This window comes from Raphanus sativus, chromosome 5 (genome assembly GCF_000801105.2).
Source record: "Raphanus sativus cultivar WK10039 chromosome 5, ASM80110v3, whole genome shotgun sequence".
Lineage (NCBI taxonomy): Eukaryota > Viridiplantae > Streptophyta > Magnoliopsida > Brassicales > Brassicaceae > Raphanus > Raphanus sativus.
The window spans coordinates 3,427,085-3,448,684 of record NC_079515.1 but is presented as its reverse complement, the minus strand read 5'-3'; the positions used below and the strand labels follow the sequence as shown (position 1 = coordinate 3,448,684).

The 21,600-nt window shown below is 37.9% G+C and overlaps 6 protein-coding genes across 8 annotated transcripts; 3 read left to right on the top strand and 3 right to left on the bottom strand.

Annotated features, from left to right (window-relative positions):
* Nucleotides 1-4,162: 4,162 nt before the first annotated feature.
* On the top strand, nt 4,163-4,820 carry LOC108861160 (auxin-induced protein 6B-like). The gene has a single exon (XM_018634987.2). It carries the CDS (start codon nt 4,239-4,241, stop codon nt 4,578-4,580), a length of 342 nt encoding a protein of 113 aa, XP_018490489.1. The 5' UTR covers nt 4,163-4,238; the 3' UTR covers nt 4,581-4,820.
* A 2,696-nt stretch (nt 4,821-7,516) lies between these two features.
* On the top strand, nt 7,517-8,094 carry LOC108839072 (protein SMALL AUXIN UP-REGULATED RNA 51-like). The gene has a single exon (XM_018611909.2). It carries the CDS (start codon nt 7,625-7,627, stop codon nt 7,964-7,966), a length of 342 nt encoding a protein of 113 aa, XP_018467411.1. The 5' UTR covers nt 7,517-7,624; the 3' UTR covers nt 7,967-8,094.
* A 288-nt stretch (nt 8,095-8,382) lies between these two features.
* On the bottom strand, nt 8,383-9,493 carry LOC108857427 (uncharacterized). The gene is made up of 3 exons (XM_018631414.2): nt 9,291-9,493; nt 8,718-8,796; nt 8,383-8,610 (listed from the first exon to the last, which is right to left on the bottom strand). The coding sequence occupies exons 1-3, from the start codon at nt 9,440-9,442 to the stop codon at nt 8,545-8,547; spliced, it is 297 nt and encodes a 98-aa protein (XP_018486916.1). The 5' UTR covers nt 9,443-9,493; the 3' UTR covers nt 8,383-8,544.
* A 406-nt stretch (nt 9,494-9,899) lies between these two features.
* On the top strand, nt 9,900-12,369 carry LOC108861685 (uncharacterized). Its single transcript, XM_018635614.2, has one exon. It carries the CDS (start codon nt 9,962-9,964, stop codon nt 12,227-12,229), a length of 2,268 nt encoding a protein of 755 aa, XP_018491116.2. The 5' UTR covers nt 9,900-9,961; the 3' UTR covers nt 12,230-12,369.
* Nucleotides 12,370-12,504: 135 nt separating this feature from the next.
* Nucleotides 12,505-15,991, bottom strand: LOC108861684 (cell division control protein 48 homolog A). Its single transcript, XM_018635613.2, has 8 exons — nt 15,811-15,991; nt 15,505-15,667; nt 15,082-15,310; nt 14,226-14,992; nt 13,913-14,134; nt 13,758-13,829; nt 13,030-13,674; nt 12,505-12,937 (listed from the first exon to the last, which is right to left on the bottom strand). Exons 1-8 carry the CDS (start codon nt 15,837-15,839, stop codon nt 12,635-12,637), a joined length of 2,430 nt encoding a protein of 809 aa, XP_018491115.1. The 5' UTR covers nt 15,840-15,991; the 3' UTR covers nt 12,505-12,634.
* Nucleotides 15,992-16,499: 508 nt separating this feature from the next.
* On the bottom strand, nt 16,500-18,955 carry LOC108859776 (serine/threonine-protein kinase PCRK1). Of its 3 annotated transcripts, XM_018633683.2 has the most exons (5): nt 18,736-18,955; nt 18,582-18,652; nt 17,796-18,469; nt 17,588-17,710; nt 16,500-17,315 (listed from the first exon to the last, which is right to left on the bottom strand). In XM_018633683.2, coding segments are annotated over exons 2-5 (1,311 nt in total). In that variant the 5' UTR covers nt 18,583-18,652; nt 18,736-18,955; the 3' UTR covers nt 16,500-16,802. The 3 variants fall into 3 exon arrangements, with proteins under 3 accessions (XP_018489185.1, XP_056866749.1, XP_018489186.1); XM_057010769.1 differs by having other exon boundaries at nt 17,796-18,652; XM_018633684.2 differs by lacking the exon at nt 18,582-18,652.
* Nucleotides 18,956-21,600: the final 2,645 nt, after the last annotated feature.

The following is a 21,600-nucleotide window of genomic DNA, read 5'->3' as shown; positions in this document are numbered from 1 at the left end:
AAAAATATCCAAATACCAATATATCTCAAACGAGTTCGGATAGTAAAAAAATAACCATGTTACCCGATTCGGATCTTTGGAATACAAATATTTTATATGGAACACATCTAAAATATATTATACTAATAAAAACAAATATCAATGTATAAAAACGGAAAACCCAATATATGCATAGTTGCGCAGGTGAAGCTATTTCCTTTTAAAAAAGAAGACAGTTCAAATTATGTACATTCTGAGGTTTCTTCCGGTTATATTGTTCAACAGTTGCCGCATATTTTTGCTTGTATAGTGATTTTAACGCCCTTTTCAATTGTTCTTTCGGTCAAAAAGGCAAATATTGATATCAGATTTTACAATATACATAGAAATGGAGTTAGTATAATATCTCACTAAAGTTAGGAAATAATTGTCAGAGGGATAGCTTGGGAGAGCGTCAGACTGAAGATCTGAAGGTTGCGTGTTCCCCGATCAACGCTCACCGCAATTTCTTTTCCTTAAAATTTAGCCATTTGATGTAATGTGTTTAAAAAAAATGGTAAACATGTAATGTGTTTTAACTAATTCACATTCACTCAAGTTAATCCCTTCTTGTTGTGTCTCTCTGTTTGTGGCATTATTTATAGTCTCTGTGCTCGAAGCTGATCACGCTAGCTAAGTAACATTGGTAAGAAAAAGAAGAGACATCGGTTTGTGACTGGACCAGATAAGAGTGTAGAGGAGGAAAGGCTACGTCAATTTAGCTTGAAAGGTGTTTATAACTTATCTTCTTTGTGATGAATGATGATGACCTGTTGCTATTGGTTTCTCATTGATCTGTTTGATTATGGCATCTTCTTCTTCTCAGTTTGTGAAAAAAGGTGGTAAGTAAAGGAGGGACAACTAACAGTGACTCAGTGAGGTCTTGTGGTTCCCTATCAGGTTGCGAACGAGCTTTTTGCTGAGTTTTGCAGTCCCAGATAACAATGAAGAATACTCAGATCAGGTTCCGTTAATATATATTTTCCCATAAAATTTGGATATGAAACATTTCTGCATATTTTTGTGAGCAAGTACTGAGAGGTTCTTAGAACTCTGTCTTTGGCACAGCAGGATGATGATCGCGACTATTTTTTTTCTTTTTGTCAACTGATGATCGCGACTAGAATACAAAATAATTAAATCGTACCAAAATTAATTAGTTTATTCAGTAAAGTAAATACTTAGGGCATCTCCAACCCAACTCCATTTTTAACTCCAAAATGGAGTAAAAGTGATTATGGAGTAACATATGCTCCAACCCAACTCCATATCTCACTCCATTTTGAAGTTTACTCCATAAATGGAGTAATCTATTTTTTGTTTGTTCATGACTCCATTATGGAGTGAAAAATGGAGTAGGGTTGGAGCAATTTTACTTCATATTCACTTTTACTCTATTTTGGAGGAAAAAATGGAGTTTTACATTGGAGATGCTCTTAGGAGATTATTGGAACATGAATTTTTGTGGACTTTGATGTTTCTAATAGGTGAGAGGATTTTACAAGTTAACTAGATTTAATAAATTTTACACAAAGATTTTCATAACTTGTGTATAAAATTCTATTGATTGTTAAAACTTTTAAGGTAAGAAATTAATGGTGGTAGGAAAAAGTGAAAAAAAAAATTCAATCATTAAAAATGTTATTATATTTCCTTAATATATAAATAATACAAAAATAAAAAATAAATAAAATGTTTTTTTTATAATACAGAGGTATCCTGGCCCCACCGAAGTAGTCCAGACTAGTCACGTGTTACCACATGTCGGTCCTCTGTCCCTGGCGATGCGGAAATGTTAATTCCCCAGTAGCCGGGATTCGAACCCAGGTGGCGGAATTCACAGCTGTGAACCCTTTACCAACTGAGCTAGAAGCCCCGGTTAATTTTTTTTTTTTTAAAAGTAAGGGTTTGAACTGGTGTCATGAGGTCAAACTAAAGGATTTTACCAAATGTTCCAGCCAATATCGATTTGTATTATTTTATTCTTCAATTTTGTATGTGTTTTGTATGTGAGTGTATTTTATTACATTGATTTCAAAAAATTTATGGGTATAGATGATATTCTCAAATTTGAATCTTATGAGTTAAAACAAAAAAAATTTACATCCCAATAACAATAGATTTTAATAGAATCTCAAAATCAATGAAAACTAAATTTTTTCAATAACAAAGGATTTTGTGTGGAATTTAAAAGTCATTATCCCAATAACAATGGATTCTATTCGGATTTTAAAAATTCACAACATTCGAAGAAGATATATCCAGAACATGTTCCATGTGTGGAAAACAAAAGAGATATTTGAACTGTATAGAATGTCCTTTTGTTTTCTGTTTTCGTTGTGCCACTTTACCATATAAGGTGAGGTAAAAACATGATGAACATTTCTCACTTTATCCTTCGACAAAGTTACAGGAGGACACAATTGGTGTGATAAATGCGAAAGGGAAACACATCCACATGTTGGGATTTATACGTGCAATTCCTTTTGTATCATCACAGTTCACATTGAATTTCTATTGGGGTCAGATCCATTTATGAACCATGGTCAAATTTTCCCAATGGACGGATTCACACTTTCGGTAATTCCCAACGATGGTCTTACTCGAGAAATTTGCTGCACGTGTCGACAGCATTGCCCTTACGGAATAGCCTTTGAACTGAGGATGAACATATATAGAATGCTATTATGCTCCGTAGACTGTCTAAATTCGGGTGTTCCGAGGGACCGGCTGCACTCGTGGGCAGATGCACTCGCAGGCTATATACTCTACTAAAGTCAGACCTGATGCATGTGCTAGAGGTCAGACGCTCAGCTAGAACCAGATGTACATCATCAGCTGTCCAACCCTCACTTATTATGATATTTTCTGCTTTAAATCTAAACCCTAGCGGATTTGTTCTTTGATTGTTTCCGATGTGGGACTTGGATTGCCAATTTCTTCTAACAGAGCGGACGGACGAGTGATAGTTTAATAAACGTGTATTCAGAACATGTGTAACATTTGCTTTACGAAACCCTTGCCTTAGTTCTAGTCCCTAGATTGTAAAATGTGTTTTTGTACATTGTTGTATATTCTTCTAATTCTATCAAGTTGCTTTATCTTCTATGTAGTTGTGTCAATGTGGTTGTCTGAATTTTCATGTTGTCCGGTTCTGGAGCAATGTCTCCTCTATGGAGTGTAACCATTTTTAATTTAATGAAATTGTTGTGACAAAAAAAAAAGACTGTAAAATGTGTTTTTGTAATCAAATGTCTAAACAATCAATAGTTGTTTCATTCAGTCGACTAGTATATCATAAGGTTATGTTATGGATGTTACTGTCTACTGACAACAAATGAACGTAACCCATCCTCTCATGGTCTCACCAACCCATGAAGAAAGGCGTTGGTTTGTAGAATTTCAAATCCATGTTGGTGCTCATAGTATTCAATATGTTTGTGATAATACAAAAGAGTCTGATGGGGCCCGTAGGGAAGATCGAACAGGGTTATATAAGTCGTAAGGTAAGGGACACGGGACGGTGTCCAGAAAGTTTGACCAAACCTTAAATGATGCCGTACTACAGTACAGACCAGAGCACGAGGTGGTTGACAAAAACATATGATTTCTACTCGATCCTCTTGATAATGAAAAATATTCACTTTCTTTTATATGTACGGTATGTCTTTTATATGATAAGATATTACAACTACACGTATTATATCTTTGACTACTGTAATACAAACCTAGCTTGTACTTCAAGATATCAGAATTTCAGACTTTCAGTAGTAAAAAAATTGTGTACATTCAAAACTAAATACAGTCAGAGCCCTTTTGTATACACATTTTGTCTAATTCTTTGATGAATAAGTGTATTAAAATATTTACAAACAAAAAGAAGATTAAAGAGAGAGATTTAAAAGGAAGTTGCAGAGAAAGAGAGCTTCTATTTGGGCTGCTAAACCGTGTTCTTATGAGGCCCCACTATCCTAAGGAGAGCAAAGAAATAAAACACAAATGAGGAACTACATTAAATTAATTAAGATTTTTTTTTTTTGGGTAATCAAGAAATTTCTTGGTAACCTCCTTGAGTCCTACTCCAAACCATGATATGTCTATATAAAACTAGACCCTCTCATCCAAAACAATGCAACAACTCCACCAAAGAAGAAGCAGAGAAAACCCACCAGAGCTTTACTTCCTACTGTTTGCTTCCTCCTCTTCACAAGTTTTTGAGAATGTGCAGGAAATTGAAGCTTTACATTAGAATGCTACAAACTTGCAGCTTATTCGCAAGATTCTCCAAGAGGGTTGAAGATTGTGGTGAGTTTGAGGAAGAGGGTAATGCTGCAACAACGGTTCCTAGTGATGTTAAAGAAGGGCATGTGGCAGTGATTGCGGTTAAAGGAGAGAGAGCTGTGAGGTTTGTTTTGGAGCTTCAAGAGTTGAACAAACCTGAGTTCAGGAAACTGCTTGAACAGGCGAGAGAGGAGTTTGGGTTTCAACCTAGAGGACCTCTCACCATTCCCTGTAAGCCAGAAGAAGTACAGAAGATCCTACAAGAAAGTAGGAAAGGATAGTCTTTGATGTTTTGTTATTCGTAAAGAATCATTAGTTAACTTGAGATTCTTTTTATTACAAGAATTAACTATTGATTCATGTTAATGATCACATTTACAAATAGTTACATTGTGCTGGTTCTGTTACTGGTTTTCATAAGCAGCTTGTTATCTCCCCATAGTTGCATTTTTAAGTGAATGCATTTTTCTCCCTAAGATTTGAGCTATTTGCTAGGTAATACCGACAGATCTGTCAAAACACTTTGCCTGCCCTCATAAAAACCTACGAGGATTGTCAAAGCAACTGTATTCCCAACATTGAAACTTCAATATTTCAACTTGTTCAAAAGACAGTTGTCAGCAGATTTCAACAATGTGTTGCTCAATCATGACAATGACAGATTCTGGTTTCTGTACGTAAAAGAAGAGTGTTTTCAATCTTGCCATAAGAGGTTCATCTAGAAGAGGATAATTAAACAGAGAATAGTTTGAGTGATCAAGTACAGACCAAACTTAAAATCCAACAGGAAAGGAACAGAACGAGAAGCAAACGGAGTTATATTCTTAAGAAGTTCGACAACAGGCAGCCGAAAAGATTGCAAGGGAGAGGCTTTCATCTAAGGGAAGTAGACAGGCCAGTTGTAATAATACGAGTCCCTGACTTCTTTCGTATCTTATTCCACTGATGAACAAAGACAAGAACCAAACAAACACTTGGTTGTCAAACATGTAATCTATCAGGAAAAAAAACAAACATTCAGTTCTAACCTTGAATTCGTAAGTGCTATAAGTATTGTGCTTTCTATAGCCAAAAAAAAAGCAAAAAGACAAATTCTTAGCTTTAAAAATAGTTATAAAAAACATGACTGGAAAAGATTTGTGATTTAGAAAAAATTGACTGTGAAAATCTTCTGCAACACTTCTAAAACACTTGTCAAGTGATTCTTTAGATTTCTTCACCACAATCACTATAAGACAAAAAAAATGATGACATATCCTATTTAAAAATAGGGAATATGATGGATCATACTTGATTATGAAATAGCTTACCATAATTATGACCCTAAATTCAGTTATAGAATTTCAATTATAATATATTAAGTATATAGCCATTAGCATAATTTAAAAGCATAAACAATATAATGAAAAATATTAGGATAATTTATCATAAAACTAAAAATATAATGAAAAATTATCCAAATATGGTAAAACTGTAAAAATGTATTTCTTTCTTTAACTTATATTTCATGATTGAATTGAAATGTATTGTTCAATTTCTAATTTTCTAAATATAGTATTATCGTTGATAAAAAATTAAACTAATAACATAATGAAAAATATGTAAAAGGTTCACGTCAACTTAGAATTTAAAAAATATTTTTTTGTAGATACTTATACTTTTGCTGTATATAATTAAAACTTTGAATTGTATTTTGAATGAATGAAAAATAATAATTAAACCTTCAGATTATAAAATTTATATGTGTATAATCTCCATTAAATATGTTCATTCGGCAAATGTTATGTTAATCAATTCGTTGAGGTAAATAATAAATAACTTTCATTATTTTAATGTATTTTAACTAAAGTCGGTTAATAAATAATTAATTATAATACAATTAAATAAGTCTGAATAATATAAATTTCAAAATTTCAAAACATATAAAAACACCTTACAAATGATTATTTTAGGTTTTTATACTGATAAACTATAATCTAAAAAGTATCATTAAAATATAGATTAAGTTTTTTTAAGTAACTATAGTTTTACAAAAATTATTATAACTGCGTATACCTCTCTTGTTATAATGTCTTTGGACGGGGCGAACGACATATTGTTTATACACGTGCATTCAGAATATGTGCAACATTTTTGAAGTAACTATAATTTTACATAAATTATTATAACTGCGTATACCTCTCTTACTATAATGTCTTTGGACGGGGCGAATGACATATTGTTTATACACGTGCATTCAGAATATGTGCAACATTTTCTTTACGAAAGCCATGCCTTAGTTCAAGTCCCTAGATTTTAAAATGTGTTTGTGTAATCAAATGTCTAAAGAATCAAGTTGTATACTTGTATTACCCAATCGCCTAATAAATCATAAGGTTTTTTTTTTTTGGTTGTATACTTGTATTATGGATGTTACTGACGACTACTTAACGTAACAAATTCTCTCACGGTCTCACTTGCACAAATTCAAATCCATGTTGGTGCACATAGTATTCAATCTTTATATGTTTGTGATAATACAAATGAGTCTGATGGGGCCCTTAAGGAGAATCGAACCCTGTTACAGGGTTATATAAGTCGTAAGGTACGGGACACGGGACGGTGCTTATAGAAAGTTTGAACAAGCAATTAATGATACCGTACAGTACAGACCAGAGCACGAGGTGGTTGACAAAAACATACGACTCACTACTCTACTCGATTCTCTAGATGATAATGACAAATCTCTTCTCTTCTTTCATATGTACAGGTAATACGGTATGTCTTACTTTTTTTATTAAACTATTGACTACACCTGATACAAATCCAGCCTGTACTTCAAGATGTCTGAGTTTCACACTTTCACTGGAAAAAGTTTGTATACATCCAAACCTAAATATAGTCATATATCCCTTTTGTGTTTCCAAAAAAAAAAAGTCATATCCCTTTTGTATAGGTTACCTTACTTGTTACACTACACATTTTGTCTAATTCTTTGATGAATATATTAGAATCTTTACAAAGAAAAATAAAGATTAAAAGAGAGATTTAAAAGGAAGTTACAGAGAAAGAGAGCTTCTATTTGGGCTGCTAAACCGTGTTCTCATCAGGCCCCAGTATTCCCAGGAGAACAAAGAAAGAAACACACAAATAAGGAACTGCATTAAATGCTGTTGATCAAGAAACTTCTTGGTAACCTCCTTAGTCCTAACCATGATACGTCTATATAAAAACTAGACCCTCTCATCCAAAACAATGCAACAACTCCACCAAAGAAGAAGCAGAGAAAACCCACCAGAGCTTTACTTCTTACTGTTTGCTTCCTCCTCTTCACAAGATTTTGAGAATGTGCAAGAAGTTGAAGCTTCTCATAAGAAAGCTACAAACTTGCTGCGTATTCACAAGATTCTGCAAGAGGGTTGAAGATTATGGTGAGTTTGAGGAAGAGGGTAATGGTGCAACAATTGTTCCTAGTGATGTTAAAGAAGGGCATGTGGCAGTGATTGCGGTTAAAGGAGAGAGGGCTGTGAGGTTTGTTCTGGAGCTTCAAGAGTTGTACAAACCTGAGTTCAGGAAACTGCTTGAACAGGCGAGAGAGGAGTTTGGGTTTCAACGTAGAGGACCTCTCACCATTCTCTGTCAGCCAGAAGAATTACAGAAGATCCTACAAGAAAGTAGGAAAGGATAGTGACTATGATTTCGTTATTTGTAAGGAATCATTAGTTAATTTGAGATTCTTTTTATTACAAGAATTAACTAATCATTCATGTTAATGATCACATTTACAAATAGTTACATTGTGCTGGTTCTGTTACTGGTTTTCATAAGCAGCTTGTTATCTCCCCATAGTTGCATTTTTAAGTGAATGCATTTTTCTCCCTAAGATTTGAGCTATTTGCTAGGTAACACCGACAGATCTGTCAAAACACTTTGCGTACCCTCTTAAAAACCTACGAGGATTGTCAAAGCAACTGTATTCCCAACATTGAAACTTCAATATTTCAACTTGTTCAAAAGACAATTGTCAGGAGATTTCAACAGTGTGTTGCTCAATCATGACAATGACAGATTCTGGTTTCTGTACGTAAAAGAAGAGTGTTTCAATCTTGCCATAAGAGTTTCATCTAGAAGAGGATAGTTGAGTGATCAAGTACAGACCAAACTTAAAATCCAACAGAAAAGGAACAGAACGAGAAGCAAACAGAGTTACATTCTTAATAAGTTCGACAAGGCAAGCTGAAAAGATTGCAAGGGAGAGGCTTTCATCTAAGGGAAGTAGACAGGCCAGTTGTAATAATACGAGTCCCTGACTTCTTTCGGTATCTTATTCCACTGATGAACAAAGACAAGAACCAAACAAACACTTAGTTGTCAAACATGTAAATCTATCAGGAAAAAAAAAAACAAATAATTCAGTTATTGGGGGGTAAAGTGTGAACCTTGAATTCGTAAGGCTGCTTCTTTGCCCTTGCTTTTTTCCAGTGGTACTGCTCAAAGAGCATCCACTTATCATGATAACTGCAAAATTAGAGAGTATGAGAGAACAAGTACAAGACTCAAACATTTGGAAGAAAAAAAAAATACAAAGCGTCAAAGCCTTATGAAGAGAGGAAACAAACTATCGTGAACTAAATCATGTTATCATACAAGTGAAAGAAACAAACGAGAGGAGACTACTACGAAGTTACAGCCTCCATAAGACCCAAAAAAACGCTGACGTTTTACTATGCCTTACCTATGGTAACAACAACAACAAGTCCATTCAGTTTCGTCTAAAAGGAACCAAAGTCTCAAACTTTCCTCTAACCCAACAGAATCAAGAGCTATATGCCTTCGCTAGAGTAAGTCAGAGAAGCAAGCACATGAAAAAAGAAGCCAATCCAGACGCACCAAAACACTCGCACTCAGAGAAAAACCAAACACACAGAAAACAAAAAAGCCACAAACTTTCGAATCGAGAGATTGTTCAAGAGAGAGAGAGAGATACATAAAGAGTATAAAAGAGTTAATACTTGAACTGGTTGGAGAGCTGCCACATGTAAGGATTGACCCAGGTGAGAGCAGAGAAGGCAGCCGAACCAATCCATATGTTCACGAACCTATCAGCATCTGCGTGCGGCACTCCTGGATCTCCCCTGTACGCATTTCCAAAATACTTCTCCATTTCTTCTCTCCGTCCGTCGCTCTCTCTATGTGTTTATTATCGTCTCACCGGCGATTTGTGGATAACAAAATAAATAAGGGAATGAAAACCAAAAAAAAAAAAACTTTTTGTTTGGTAACAGACACTGCAATATCCTCTCTCAGAATAGGATTAAAAATGTTTCGAAAGGGATCAAAGCAGAGTGCATAATGTTAAAATGGCGTCGTTTTGTGAACACGACGGTCTGAGAGAGAGGGTTTGTTCTTCTCCGGTCCGGCCATTGTCTGGAATTGGATAATACAACTGAACTTGTGTTTGGTAATAATAATATATATACTGGGCCTGTCCCAAGAGAGAGTATATCCAAACATTTGATTCCTCCTCTGGGAGAGTAAAACGACACGAAACCCATCGTTTTCGTTAACGTGGCCCAGCAGTTTCGGGGAAGAACCAATAAGAACTAGATCTCATTTTTTTTCTTCTTTACTTCTCCTTCATCGTCTTCCCTCGAATTAGGGTTTTCTTTCTGGAGTTAAGATTATGAGAGGCGGTGGCAAGAGAAGATCAAGCGGCGGCGGTGGTGGTTCCGGGAAAAGCAAATCCAGATCTCCGGGACACCGCGCGAGGACAAACTCCAATTCCGCGGCGGGTTCTTCCTCCGGCGGTCGTCGCCGACGTACTACCAACACTCTGTTCGTGGAAGGAGGTTCTCTAGCCGATTTCCCTAAAGATCATTCCTTTTCGACGCCGTCTCGCGGAAGAAGCTCTTCCGGGAAAGGATCGAAGAAGCAGCCCGGAAGCTCAGATCGTGCAGCCACGAGTGGGTTTCTGAGGAAATGCACTGGTCAAAGCTACGCCTATCAGTATCCTTCGGGCGTCGATGGTGGTGGTGATCATCAAATGGATGAACTTGGATCGAATCAGTTACTGCTGGGGAAGAAGACAGACGCGACGCAGATCGTTGCGTATCTTGATGATCAGGCGCCTTCTACTTCATCGACATCGAAAGAAGTGGTTAAGGTAAGTTATGAGTACGAATACGAACCGAGTTTTGTTTTGGGTGGTGATGACGCCGACGGCTCACATAAAGGACTTGGCTTTGATTCTGATGCTGCACCAAGTGGTAGTCTTTCAAAGGCATTGGGAGATGAAGAAACTGGTGGAGAGGCTGCTGCAAGTGAAGATGAAGCTATGCCTGATGTTGTGAAAGTGAAACCGTCGAAGAGGAATTCGGGGTTCATTTCTATAGGAGGGATGAAGCTTTACACTGAAGATATATCTGACGATGATGGTGAAGAGAGTGGTGGAGAAGAAGAAGAAGAAGGAAGCACTGGATCTGAAGAGAGTGAGTCATCTGATGAGAGTGAAAGCTCGGAGGATATGTTTGGAAGTGATAACGAGATTGATGACGCTGTTGCGAAGGATTACTTGGAAGGTATTGGTGGGAGTGAGAATATGTTGGATGCTCATTGGTTGGCAGAAGAGTCGTTAGATCAACTGGATTTGTCTGGAAGTGATTCTTCTGCTGAGAAGAAGAAGACAGGGAAGAAGTTGACTGGTTTTGCTTTACAGAAGGCGTCAATGGAGTATGGGAAGAAGAAGTTGACAATAAGTCATTACTCTGGGCATGGTAAGGCTACAATGGATGATCTTATGTTTGTGAAGGATCCAAGAAGTCTTTCGGGGAAGAAGAATAAGAAGACTAAGTTTCTTCCACAGTCTTGGCCTTCAGGGGCACAAAAGAGCAAGCATTCTCGTACCTTTCCTGGTGAGAAGAAGAAACATCGCAAAGAGTACATTGCTTTGAAGCGTCGTGAGAGAATGCTGCAGCGTGGTGTTGATCTTGCTGATATAAACATCCAGTTAGAGCGTTTTGTTCTGGACAAAGTGGACATGCACTGTTTCCAGCGAATGCATAACCGAGATTGCTCTCAGGTGAGACGATTAGCAGATGTGTACCGCTTATCTAGTAGCTGCACTGGCTCTGGAAAGAAAAGCTTTGTGACGGTGACTCGAACGTATCAGACGTGTATGCCATCTGCTAGCGATAAGGTTCGCATTGAGAAGCTTATAGGAGCAGGAGACGAGGAAGAGGACTTTGCTGTGACCGGAGGGGTAAAGGGTAAATCTGGAGGTTTAGAGAGGAAGAGAGTAAAAGACTCAGCCAAAAAGCGACCTACTAAAGAAGAACGGGAGAGAAACAAAAGCAGCGGGAAGAAGAGTTCATATGCTGAGCAGCCTGTTTCGTTTGTGTCATGTGGTGTTATTGATTCGGAGATCGCTGTGGCAAAGACCTCTTTTGATGTCAACGATGCAAAACAAGTGGCTGAAGCTACTCCGGGAGCCTCTAGTGGAGCAGATATTGGAGCATTCGAGGTGCACACCAGAGGCTTTGGATCTAAAATGATGGCAAAAATGGGATTCATAGAAGGAGGCGGTCTAGGAAAGGAGGGTAAGGGGATAGCACAGCCAATAGAAGCTATTCAACGTCCGAAATCACTTGGTTTAGGTCTGGATTTCTCCATTGATACCGACGAGGCAAGTCCATCAAGCAATAACGCTAAAAGGAACAGATCTTCTTCCTCTGGGAAACGCGTCTCCCATGACAGTGGTGGCTCTGGCTCAGGAAGAATTAGAGACAAAAGATTGGGAGCCTTTGAGCAGCACACAACAGGTTTCGGTTCGAGGATGATGGCGAGAATGGGTTTTGTGGATGGCTCTGGTTTGGGAAGAGAGTCACAAGGCATAGTCAATCCGTTGGTCGCTGTCAGACGTCCTAGAGCACGTGGACTAGGCGCTGAAGGTTAAAGATTTGAGTGTTTTAAATTTGAACAAGACAGTAGTACTTTTAAAAGTTAATGTTCATCTTTGTTTTTTTTTCAGTATGACTACTACTTTGAACTATGGCTTGAGCGTTGTTGATTAATAAACAAGTTTTTTTTACCTAAGACTTGTTGTGAAATGACCACGGGTAACGATTACAGTAAACTACCATTGGTCAAGCAGAACATTTAGTAATCAGTAAGAATGAACAAGGAGTCAACTCAGATCATTGAAAATGGTAGTCAGTGAAAATGAACAAGAGAGAGTCAACTGAGAACATTGATTAAAAGCACCAACATAATTCTGATAACTTAAAGAAACACAAGGTATCCAGAAGCAAGAGAGAATCCGACTGAAAACTTAAATAACAGAGTATGATAAACTTGATCACTAATTGTAGAGATCATCATCGTCCGCAGCAGCAGCTGCAGACGTGGCAAAAGGATCAGCGACTCCAGTGGTTGCACCTGAACCAGCATTAGTCTCGAACCTGAACTCGGAACCAAACCCTCTAGACTGCTGCAGCGTCTGAGCAAAGGCTTGGTATTTCCTGATGTCTGCATCACTCACACTCCTGCGTGCGTACTTCATCGACTCCTCAAAGTGTGCAGCTTTTATCTCTGATACTTCATCCACTCCATCTTCCTCCATGGCTTCTGGGTTCTCGCTCCTCCTCTTCTCCTTCTCAATGTCCTGAAACAAAAACCAAAGAGCTAATTTAATCATTGGCGACCCCCTAGCAATTTCAGTTAGAGATTTAGCAAGCATGATGAATGATCTCTGACCTTCTCGATATTTTCTCTGATGGCGTATTTGCAAGCCCTCTGGCAAATCTCAGTGATATCAGCACCACTGAATCCCTGTGTGTACTTAGCGAGAGCGTTGATGTCTACATCTTTAGCAATAGGAGACTTCCTCAAGGCGGCCTTGAAGATATTGAGACGTGAATCCTCGTCCGGCAGCGGAATGTAAATGAGCTGGTCGAGCCTCCCTGGTCGGAGAAGAGCAGAGTCAATAATGTCGGGTCTGTTGGTTGCTCCGATGATGAAGACGGTTTTCTTGGCGTTCATTCCATCCATCTCAGTCAAAAGCTGGTTCAGGACTCTATCAGCTGCACCGCCACCATCACCTCCGCTTCCACCTCCTCTCTGAGTCGCAATGGAGTCGAGCTCGTCAAAGAAGAGAACACATGGAGCAGACTGACGGGCCTTGTCAAAGATTTCACGGACATTCGCTTCACTCTCACCAAACCACATAGTGAGAAGCTCAGGACCTTTGACACTGATGAAGTTTGCTTGGCATTCGTTGGCTATAGCTTTGGCCAAAAGAGTTTTACCACATCCAGGAGGACCGTAGAAAAGAACTCCCTTAGACGGAGACATGCCGAATTTCTCAAACTTCTCTGGGTGCTCGACTGGGTATTGAACAGTCTGCATTTAAACAATCAGAGAGGTTAAAAGCTTAGCTTATAATTAATGGACAGATACAAGCACGAGTGGAAAGAACAATTTACCTCCTGGAGCTCTCTCTTGACATTCTCAAGACCTCCAATGTCATCCCAAGAAACATTGGGAACCTCAACAACCTGCAAATGGAAGAAAGTTTGGAATGAGAATCAAGTGAAATTACAGGTTCTGATAATATTCTAGCAGCACTGTCAGTACTTACAGTTTCACGAAGTGCAGATGGGTTGCTGTTCCCTAGAGCAGTGTGGAAGTGTTCATTGGTCACTGCCATGGAGTTGAGGATTTCAGCATCAATGGAATCATCTTCCAAATCAATCACATCCATCTTCTCCCTGATGCATTGCAGGGCAGCTTCTGTGCACAGAGCTGCAAGATCAGCGCCAACATAACCGTGTGTGTCCTTTGAGATCTTTTCTAGATCAACCTGAAACGAAACAAAAAAAAAGGCAAGAGTTAGGCTTCAATAACCATTACCACTCAACAAACGCAGGCACAATTAAGAATCAGAAATTTACATCTTCAGCAAGCTTCATGTTCTTTGTGTGGATCCTGAGAACTTCAAGACGTCCAATCTCATCAGGAACACCAATATCAATCTCCCTGTCGAATCTTCCAAACCTTCTCAAGGCTGGGTCGATACTGTTGGGACGATTGGTTGCTCCCATGACAATAACATGTGCACGAGATTTCAGCCCATCCATCAGCGTGAGGAGCTGAGACACAATCCTCCTCTCAACCTCTCCATTCGTCTTCTCCCTTTTCGGTGCAATAGAGTCAATCTCATCAATGAATATGATCGAAGGAGCGTTCTTCTCAGCCTCCTCAAATGCTTTCCTGAGGTTGCTCTCACTCTCACCAGCCAGCTTGGACATGATCTCAGGTCCATTGATACAGAAGAAAAAGGCACCAGTTTCGTTAGCAACAGCACGAGCGATCAAAGTCTTTCCGGACCCAGGTGGTCCGTAGAGCAGAATTCCCTTCGGTGGCTTAACACCAATAGACTTGAATAGTTGCGGATGCCTCAAAGGAAGCTCAACAAGCTCCCTGATCTGAGCCATTTGCTTCCTGACACCACCGACATCATCATAACCCACTTCATCAAGCCTTTCTTCATCCTCCCTCTTGACTGGCTCACCCTCGCAGAAAATCTCAGTGTCCGGAGCAACCACACAGTACTCAGCAGGATCTGTCTCAATAACTTTGAACTCCACACTCCTCATTCCTCCTCTGACTAGGAAGAGATCGCCCTTCCTCACCGGGCGGTACGCCTCCAAGAAATAAGCTGTTGAAACAAAATCAAATCGTATTCAACAAAATCGATCCATGCCCGTAAACAACATCTCAAAGAAAACAAAAAAAAAGGCAACTTACGCTTGAGGTAAGCATCAAAGAGGTTTCCAGTAACTCCTTCAACGGTATCATCAACAGGCAAGATGTGCACACGCTTTCCGTACTTGACATCAGGGCATTGGTGAACAGAGATAACATCTCCAAGTCTAACCCTCAAGTTAGATCTAACCACTTTGTTCATCCTGATCTTTGGCTCCTCACATGATTCATCAGCAAGAGCGATGCAGACAGTGTCCTTCCTTTTCTTACCCTAGAAAACAAAAGACAAAACCAAATAAGAATTCACAAAGAACCCAACACAAAGTCATCGAGACAGCATCAGTACAATACTATAATTCTATAATTAAAAAAAAGAAGTCTCTTCATATTCATCATACCTACAACAAAACCCTAGATTATGTCTAAAGTGAAATTAAAAAACAAACAAAGGAAGAAAGACCCAACCTTGATGAGGATGGTATCACCACGGAAGAGCTGGAGCTTCTCCATAGTGGCTGGGTGGAGAGACACGACGGAGTTATCATCGTTGATGGCCTCATCGACGACAAGCCTGTTGGGAGACTTCTTCCTCTCCAGAATAGCAGTACTGAAATCTTTCTTCGATTTCCTGAAAACCAAAAAAAAAAAAAGGATTAAGCTTTTAGCTATAGACACTTAGATCAACCAAAACCCTAATCGCGAAATCGATAAACCCAGAGTTCAATAGATCGGAATCGGAAAAAGCAAAATCGGAGATCTGGGAGTACTTACGAGTCTGAAGATTCAGCTGGGTTCGACATAGTGGAATCTAGATTAGCGATTAGAGAGAGAGTTTCCTCAAGAAAGTTGGGAGCTTTGGGGTTATGTGAGAGATGGATTTGTGAGAATGGGATCTGAGAGAGCAGAGAGATCTTCGCAGTAAGTTATATCGTCTCTACGTTTCTTGTTGGCAAAGAGAGAGACCTTAAGACTTTATTTTTCTTTATTTTCCTTTTTTCTATTTTTCTAGAAATATCTAAACCGACCCCTAGTCTTTCCTTTTTCCCCGAATTTATACCCTAGTAATGTTATGTATTTGAACAACTCCCACACTCTTTTCAAAATTATGCTCATTAATTTTACTTTTTCTTCATTGGCTCTTTTTTTTTCTGAAAATAGAAACAATCAATTCTAAGAGACTCTTCCTGATTGGTTAGAAAAAAGGTAAAGAATCAAAAATATTTCTTCATATCAAAACCTCCATTTCACATTTGAATTTTCAAAACATGCTCGAGTTTTATATTTTTCTACATAATATTACATTATCAACAATTTCCCAAAAGAATATACCTAACCACACTAACAAGTCTCCTACCTATCGGCTAATATTCTTTTCCAAAATTTCAGTAGTCCTCATCAAAAACTATTTATTTTCTATTTTTCTTTATTGTATGTTTGTCGTAAGATTTTACATTCGGTAATTAATAGGTATTTTTAATTCAAACTCAATTACACACGCAAGTACAAGTCAAGTATTCTTGTGGTGACTGCTGATCAGCTTTGTAACAAAACTCATGATAAGCTTATATACACATCTTCATAACTCAGCTGTGGTTTACAATTACAATCACACAAACATCAAATATAACATTAGCACATCTCACAATCTTCATTTATAAATATCTAATATGAGCTGAATCTTTGATATTGATCTCATCTCACCCATATCTTCAAAAGCTTTTCAATCTCCATCTTTTCTTTTTTTTGTAACAAGAAGTAACCAATCAACAAGCTCTTACTGTCTTTGGGTTCCATAACTTACCAAACCAACCTCCTTCACCACCACCGTTCTCCAAACCCCTCTTCTTTTTCCCTCCTCCGGCGTCTCTAGAAGTCTCTAGACTCTTCAAAGGAACTAGCTGTGGCGCATCACTACTCCCTGAAGGCGCTTCCACAATCTTGTTCACCATCTCCAACACTTCACTCATCTTGGGACGTGCCTTTGGGTTCCTAACCAGACACCTGTTGGCTACAACTGCTAGCTTCTGAACTGGTTTCAGAGGGTACTTCCCTTCCAGCCTCGGGTCTAATATCAGCTTGAACTTCCTTGTGTCTGATAGATAAGGTCTCACCCATTCTAGAAGCTTTTGCTCTCCCTTAGGTTTGTTCCTGTCTACTGGTCTCCTCCCTGTGATAAGCTCATAGATGAACACTCCATAACCCCACACATCGCTTTTAGATGTTAGACGACCTGTTTGAATATACTCAGGAGCTGCATATCCCATTGTACCTACAACCTAACACAACCCCAGAAAAAAAACAATTAAAACATAGATGTTCGTACAAATTAGGCCTAGACATTTTATCCAAACCTGAAAATCTAAACCGAACTAAACTAAAAATCTACAAATAACTCAATAGATCCAAAATCCTTTAAACGAAAAAAACAGAACCAAAAAGAACCGAGACTCAGAATAGAACTGAACCGAAAATAACCGATCCAAATAGATCCGGTCCGATCCGAATGCTCAGGTCTAGTAAAAATATTGCAACCAAAAGAAGTGCTTACGTCAGTAGAAACATGAGTTAGTCCTTCAGATGGACCTAAACGAGCCAAACCAAAGTCAGAGAGCTTTGCTTTCCAATCCTCATCTAAAAGAATGTTCGAGGACTTAAAATCTCTGAATATTATCTGCAAAAAAAAAAACAATAGTGATCAAAGTCACTAAAAGACAGAGAGAAACAATGAGATCAGTTCAAGTCATGACAACAGTTACCTGAAACTCCATTTGCTCGTGAAGGTACGTTAAACCACGAGCCGCATCTTGAGCAATTCTCAACCTGAGATCCCAAGTAAGGATGGTGAGCGACCTAGGAGACAAGTGGAACTCAACGCTTTGGTTCGGCATGTACTCATAAACCAAAAGCCGTTGAATCCCACGCTCATCATCTTCCGCACAGTAACCAAGCAGCTTCACCAAGTTCGTATGCTCGACCACGCCGAGAAAGTTCACTTCCGTAACCCATTCCTTATGCCCTTGCAACCCTCTCTTACCGAGCTGCTTAACAGCAACTTCGATTTTGATCGACGGGTCTTCTAAGCTCCTCACTGTTCCCTTGTAGACACAACCGAAACCGCCTTCTCCGATCATAACAGAGCGGCTGAAGTTCTTTGTCGCAGCCTTGAGATCAGTGATGCTGAACTCTCTGAGATTGCTTGCTCTGGTAGACATCGCGGGAGGGTACGAGTTCTTCCTCCCCATGGACGACTCCGTGCTCGTGCCGGAGACGTCTCGGGAGTTGAACTCCGACCCGCTTCGGTTAATGTCGCGGTCGGAGAAGTTGTAGGTTAAAGAGACATTAGGGGTCTTGTGTTCGTCTCTCTTGTCCCCTCCAGAGAAGAAGAAACACTTCATTGTCGTGAAGAGACTATACCACCTACGTTTCTCCACTGCAGAGGGCATTAAAACAAACAGTTTGATCTGCAAAGTTAAAGCCTTTTTCCATAATTGAGTAGAATCTAAACAGAGTAACATGTTCTTAGACATTGAAAGAGATTTAACTTTAGATTTTCCCTTGGCATCCAAGTTCTTGTCCAAGTAATCGAATTTCGAAAGTTGGTTCCTTTTGTTCTCTAAAAACTCAACAGCGACATAAAAGAAGTGTGACTTAGTGAACGAACCAATCATAAAAAGACAGAAGATGATCATAACTTACCTTTGAATTTATCGTGTGAACATAAAAAATGAAGACTTCGTCAGAAGAAGAGATCCTGGAGTTGAGGAAAGATAAAGCAGATGGTGGTTTATGAAAAAGTATGTTTAAGAAGAAGCAAAAGCTTGGAAGAAGAGAAGAAGGAAGATGAAGAAGAAGAATAAGAAGTCGCCACACGGCAGACAAAATATAAGATTCTTTTGAGGATTAAGCCAAGTCAGCAAAAGAACAGAGAACTGATGGGAATTTAAACTGTGGAAGAAATTGATTGTAATTCTATGAATGTTTCAGAAAATAATATCTTTTTATATAAAAACGAACTGTGGGAATTTTTTATTTTTTTGACATTTTCAACGATGAGGTGCTTTTAAAAGTAGCCTATCAGTGGAATCTGATTACTTTTGTATTATGATTTGATTAAGTAGTACTTAACATAGTAATTTTTATTAGGTTTCAACAAGTGTTTTAACGAATGGAATTATGATAGACCATGGTTAAATAAATTAACACATCGGAATGAGACTACAAGAACGCCGGCAAAGGACTCTTAACCTATGGTTGGGTTCAGTGGTTCACAATGTATTTGATTATAGAGACTCTTTGGTTATATGACAGAAGACAGTTAACTCAACATATTTGGAGTTTTTTTTTCTTTCTAAGATTGGTTCTACACTTTGCATGAAAAATTGTGTGCTAATTCAAATGCAAAATTGATATATAATTAATAATCTTTTTGTCAACCGTAGACCAAAAATGTTTTCTAAAAATTACCATTTCTTTAATACGTTTTAGAATAAGTATAAGTTACCTAGATTATGTTTTTAGTATTATTGACGACATGGATGATCTATAGTTCTGCATTGTGTACGCCAGCAAGCATGATTCTAAACTTATTTTATAAATTATCATGAGATTTGCAAATGGGGAAATCAGAGAAAGGATCACCAAAGGAGATTTTCCCATATCTTCCTGGAACATCGATTACATGAATTTAACGACAAAAATTTAGCATTTTCACACAAAAGTATCAGTTAAAGTTATCATTGGTTTCGGTTTCCGTATGATGTATCGGTTTCTTACAATTTGTTTGGTGTTGTACCACTTGTCAAGTAACCTTAAAACCTTGGTAACTTAACCTAATAATATACAATTATACCAACTCAACATTGTCGTGTTGCTTACACTAAGTAGTTCCCGGTTTTATATTTTCTACAGAAAACTATGTTTTCAACAATTCATAATACATGATACATCTTCACCTACCAATAAATGATAATTCAAATATAATACAATACACCTAAAATCAGTGGCGGAGCCACATGGTGAATGGGTGGGGCGGATGCCCCAGATGATTTTTAAAAACTCTATATGAAATTTTGATAATGATCTTCATGTTCCGCTTAGTTCTTTAAAATTTTTGATAATGTCCCCCATAACATTCATCTCTAGATCTGCCCCTACCTAAAATATCATACTAAGTGAATCAAATCAAAATTTTAAACGTATCTATATATAATATTAACTCATTGCAGAAGTGTTATATATTGTTCTTACTAATTTTCTTTTAAGTGTCATTAGGTACTTAACTTTGAGTTGGATACAAACTTTCTAGTGTGGTTGTATAGGGAAGAAAATAAGAATGTATAAAGAGAAGTAAAAGTCAAAGTTCTTTGAGTCTTACTGGTCAAAGTCTACAGATTTTAACAACTCACATTCTTTTTTTGGTAAAATATTAACGACTCACATTTGTCCGAACCTACATTCTCAGAGACATCAAAACGAGACAAAGTTGTCTTATCCAAATAAACCATCATTCCATAGAAATTGTTCTGGGCACGGCCACAAAAGAAAATCTACCAACTTTGTATTGCATATTTGCATTATACTCGTTTACTAATAGTTCTTACTTTTTACTCACAACGACGCTGACAATAAGACTACTATTGGGAAGAACACCAACCTTCAGTTTGGCTCGTTGGAAACTTTGACCATGTTTCTCATAAATATACAATTGCACAATCAATATGAAAGTGTGGTGTTACAACACAAAGTGATTCATCTCGTTTTTTTTTTTTGCTGGCATGCTCACACCACCAGTATTCTCCATCTTCATTTTACCTATGTGAAAGCTTGAGAAATTGGTCGCCATACTCTTTTATATGGTAAAGTGGCCCAGCTAAAACAAGAGGAAAAGTCGCAAACAGTGAAATCTAGGGGATATGTCCGAATTTCATGAACATATCCAACAACTTTGGTAAAGTGTTAGATGAACAAAGAATAAGGATTATATTGATGTTCGAACGGCTCAAAACCATACTACACCCCGTGTCTGTATTGAAATCATAACATTTGGAAAACAAATATAGGAAACAAGTGAGTATACGATAACAAGCATCACATCTATGAAGGTTTCAAGAATCCCTTGTATATTAATTGAGGAATATTGGCAAAAGAATAACTTTGATTTTGTAAGTTATTTACATAGTACCCTTGCTGATGTGTCAAGTTCTTATGCATTTTCAGCCATGTTTTAAAAACACCCTTTAATTACTAAACTAATTACAGAGAAATGTCATTGTCAAGAAATTAATGGTCCGACTTAATATAACTAAACATTATTAAACCATTTAAACATAATTTGTCTACACCATGGCTGATCTTTATAGGGGAAATGTATTATATGTGATCAGACCTTTTAAGTTTTAACTAGATTTTGACCCGCACGCCCGTGCGGGTATATTGTTCAAAAAATATGTTGCTATATGTTTTTCATATCAATATTAGGGCTGAATAAAAAATTCAAATTTGAAGAACCGAGACGATCTCTATCTGAAAGAGTAGTACCAAACCCGAATCAAATTGATTAAA